Source organism: Octopus bimaculoides, chromosome 20 (genome assembly GCF_001194135.2).
Source record: "Octopus bimaculoides isolate UCB-OBI-ISO-001 chromosome 20, ASM119413v2, whole genome shotgun sequence".
Taxonomy (NCBI): domain Eukaryota; kingdom Metazoa; phylum Mollusca; class Cephalopoda; order Octopoda; family Octopodidae; genus Octopus; species Octopus bimaculoides.
In genome coordinates this window covers 35,709,895-35,714,370 of record NC_069000.1, presented here as the reverse complement: position 1 = coordinate 35,714,370, position 4,476 = coordinate 35,709,895, and the positions used below count along the sequence as shown (strand labels likewise).

The window sequence follows — 4,476 nt, the reverse complement described above, 5'->3', positions numbered from 1 at the left end:
TATATATATATATATATATATATGTGTGTGTGTGTGTGTATTTGTGTGTATATGTTTGTGTGTCTGTGTTTGTCCCCACAGCATCGCTTGACAACCGATGCTGGTGTGTTTACATTCCTGTAACTTACCAGTTTGGCAAAAGAGACCAATAGAATAAGTACTAGGTTTACAAAGAATAAATCCTGAGGTCGATTTGCTCGACTAAAGGTGGTGCTTCAGCATGGCCGCAGTCAAATGATTGAAACAAGTAAAAGAATAAAAGAATATTAGCATGGATTTCTTTAAGCTGAAATTATATTTTTAAACATCCACAGTGCACCTTGATCCCCCTTGTGTGCATCAGTGTGCTGCAGTGCACTGTTTGAGAGCTACTGGCCTAGAGTGTTAGTGTGTGAAGCAGTAGCAGCACCATCGCCACTGACCTGGGCAGTACTTCAATGTGGAGTTACTTACAACTTTGTTGATGGTCAGAAGTTGATCAGTGGTTAGAAGTTCGTTTCCACATGGCACTTTGGGCAATTCTTCTACTATAGTCCTGGGCCCAACTAATGCCTTGTAAGTAGATTTGGTAAACAGAAACTGAAAGGAGCCTATCATATATCAATGTGTATGTGTGTGTGTGTGTATTATGTTCTCCTTGCTGTGACATCACATGATAGTTGTAAACAAGTGTCACCATCATGCAAGTGGTGTCCTTTGTTTCCAGTTTTCCATGTAAACATTGTCTGATCATGGGGGAAAATATTACCTTACTTGGAAACAGGTGAGGGTTGGTGACAGGAAGAGCATCTGGCTGTAGAAAATCTGCCTCAACAAATTCTGCCCAATCCATGCAAGCATGGAAAGGTGGACATTACATTGATGATGATGATGATGATGCTTTCACTGTGTTTTTATTTATTTGCAGGTGTTTATTTGTTTGGGTTTCTCTTCATGCTACCACAACTCTTCGTAAACTACAAGGTACAGTTTCAAATTACTCATTACTATTTATATTACCTGTTGTTATGTCCAGTGCAGTAGTTGTGTGGTTAAGAAGTTTGCTTTCCAACCACGAGGGTTCAGGTTCAGTCTCACTGTGTGACACTTTAGGCAAGCATCTTTTATTATAACCCTGTGGCCTACTAAAGCCTTGTGAGGGGAATTGGTAGATAGAAACTGAAAGGCGGTGAGCTGGCAGAAACGTTACCCCGCCAGGCGAAATGCTTCGCAGTATTTCGTCTGCTGTTACGTTCTGAGTTCAAATTCCGCCTGGATCGACTTTGCCTTTCATCCTTTCGGGGTCGATAAATTAAGTACCAGTTACGCACAGGGTCGATGTAATCTACTTAATCCCTTTGTCTGTCCTTGTTTGTCCCCTCTATGTTTAGCCCCTTGTGGGCAATAAAGAATTAAGAAACTGAAAGAAGCCCTTTACATGTATGTATGAATCTATGTAGGTTTGCATCCACACATACACACTTGTGTGTATGTGTGTGCATGAGTGTGGGTGTGTGTTTGTCTCTTTGTGCTAAAGTTGTAAATGAGTGTCATTGTCATACTGGCGGTGTTGTTCATTTCAAGTCTTCAGTGAAAACATGTCTTATCCTGGAGAAATATTACATTACTTAGAAACAGGTGGAGGTTGGCAACAGGAAAGGCATTTGGCTGTTGAAAAATCTGCCTGAACAAATTCTATCAGACCCATGCAAGCATGGAAAAGTGGATACTAAATGTTGGTGATGATAATGAGGAAATTGATTACCGTAAATCCTCGAGTATAATACGCAGGGGATTTTTAGGGGGCTGTACCTCTGAAAAACCTAAACCTTGTGTATAATAAGCACCCCTTCTCTAACTTGAGTCAAGGTCTATATAATGTCCTTGGCTTGTAAACGTATATACGGTAGCGTACTTTATTATTATTCTATATATAACATAATGCAAAAGTGTAGCTTTTTTGTGTACTTTGTTTGCAGAAAATAAAGAAATAACAGTAATAACGTCAGTGAAAAATAAATATTAATTAAATTACCTTTACATATTTATCACTTAGAAAATTTTGCTTAGAAAATATTTTTCATTTTTAACCTTATATGTAGTAGGCACTAGAAATTTTGACCTTTAAATTTTGGGAAAAAAGTGTGGATTATACTCGAGGATTTACAGTAAGAAGAATTCATAGACTCTGAAGTAGGGTTATTTGGAAGAATATTTCTTTGTGAAATGATGTTATAAGTAGACAATAAGAAAGATTATCCAAAAGTTGTAATGGTTGTTTTGGTTATCATAATGATATGGTAATTTAGTTGTGTCAGTTAAGCTTGAGAGTGTTGTTGTTATATAGCCTTCAGGTTAGCTTTGATTGAGCAGATTATGATCAAAGATATTGCATCTGTCACTATTCCATCTTTTATCTATTCATAGTGTATCTTTGATAGCAATGTCTAATATTTCCTTCATTATTTGAGATGGTAGGATGTGATTTAAAAGGGATTTGGCTGCCATTTCTAGCATGTCAAATGACTAAATCAGGTATGGGTAACCTTTTTCAAGAAGTAGGTTGAAAAGTGGGCCACATGAGACATGGCTCATCATCAGGTGGGCCACACTATTAAAAAAAAGATTCAAGGTAATTTTTTGTTTGGTGTACCATTCAGAAAAAGCCCTAAGGACGGAATTGTTAGCACATTGGACAAACTGCTTCACAGAATTTCTTCCAGTTCTTTAGAATTGGAACTCAGAACAGAAAGAACAAATTCTAACAATTCTCTCTTGGACTGGAAATTTATTTACCAATTCCAGTACTTGACTGGCACTATATTTTATTTGCTCAAAAAGATGAAAACTAAAGTTAAATTAGGCAGTATTTGAACTTGGAATGTAAAAGGTTGTATCTGAGTACAACAGGAATTTTGTTCAATGCTCTACCAATTCTACAAATCCACCATCATTAACTCTGGAAATTACTTTCATAATTTATTGTTTTGTTCTGTCATTCTGTTTATCCAAGATGGCAAGCTGGCAGAATTGTTAGCATGATGGACAAAATGCTTAACAAAATTTCTTCCAGCTCTTTATATTCTGAATTCAAATATTGCTGAGGGTGACGTTGTCTTTCATCCTTTTGGGGGTCAATACAATTTTACTGGTATTGATGTAAATGACCTGCTTCCTCCCCTTCTAAATTGCTGACCTTGTGCCAAAATTTGGAACTATCATCATTAATATATGTATTTTTCTTTTTACAGTTAAAATCAGTGGCTCATCTTCCATGGAGAGCATTTATGTATAAGGTGAGTTACATATGTTTATGAATTTGTTTTGCAAGATTTCTGATGTGAAATCGTGTGTCGAAACAGATATTGTTAAATTTTGGGATGGTCATTTTTTATTCTTGCCAAATAAACATACACACTATACATATCCATTCTTCACTTATTTAACAAGTGAAGAACGAATATATAGTGTGTGTATTTATTTGCCCCCCCCCCCCCAAAAAAAAACAAGACCATCCTGAAATATAACAATATGTGAGTTACATAACTTCATTTTTAGCCTTTTGCCTATCCAAAGCATTTTCATAAGTTTGTCCTAAACATCAGCACTTCTTTTCAGACATTTAGTTAGCGCATGTTTTATACATTCTGATTAATATATAAAGTTTCCCTTTTATAAGTTTCCAGTTGCTCTGGTCATTGAACAAAATTGGGAATGTGTATCATATATGATGCATGGACGCCAGGGAAATATGATCTATGTATCGTCTGGGATACACAGGACAGGCAAAGGGTTAATAAGAAGCAGAGGTCCCTGCTGATGTCTCTAAAACTCCTTAATCCTTTGCTTGCCCAAAGCATTTTCATAAGTTTGTCCTAAAAATTCCATGCTTGTTTCCACACTTTTTAGTTAGTTCATGTTTCACACATTCCGAGTAATATAACACTTTTGTTTCATAACACCTTGAGCTGACCAATGCATTGCAGGCCCATTGTATATGTATTTACATGTGTGCATATATATATATATATATATATATATATATACACACACACATATGTATATATTTCATATATAAAAAAATGTATATATAAAAAAATATATATATTATATATTCAGTATGTAGAAAAGGAGTAGGTAGTAACTCTATAAGATGTACCCGGTGCAAGCTATGGACACATAAGAGGTGCAGCAACATCAAAGGCAGGTTAACTAGCAAGTTAGTTTTTGTTTGTGGCAGATGTTCAGGTGCAATAAAGACTGCAAACAAACAGGAAACAACTTCTATCTCATTCCAGGGTGAAAAACTAGAGGTAGTCGATAGCTTCCGCTATCTGGGCGACCAAGTTAGTAGTGGGGGTGGGTGCGCTGAAAGTGTAGCTGCTAGAATAAGAATAGCCTGGGCAAAGTTTAGAGAGCTCTTACCCCTGCTGGCGACAAAGGGACTCTCACTCAGAGTAAAAGGCAGACTGTATGACGCATGCGTACGAACAACCA

At 36.6% G+C, this 4,476-nt stretch overlaps 1 protein-coding gene across 1 annotated transcript in view; it reads left to right on the top strand.

Annotated features, from left to right (window-relative positions):
* The window catches only part of LOC106877390 (lipid scramblase CLPTM1L), a 48,072-nt gene that overhangs the window by 37,726 nt on the left and 5,870 nt on the right, over window positions 1-4,476 (top strand). The window contains exons 14-15 of the mRNA XM_014926285.2: window positions 908-963; window positions 3,231-3,275. Of these exons, the coding sequence (XP_014781771.1) occupies window positions 908-963; window positions 3,231-3,275 (101 nt within the window). The remainder of the gene's footprint in view (window positions 1-907; window positions 964-3,230; window positions 3,276-4,476) is intronic.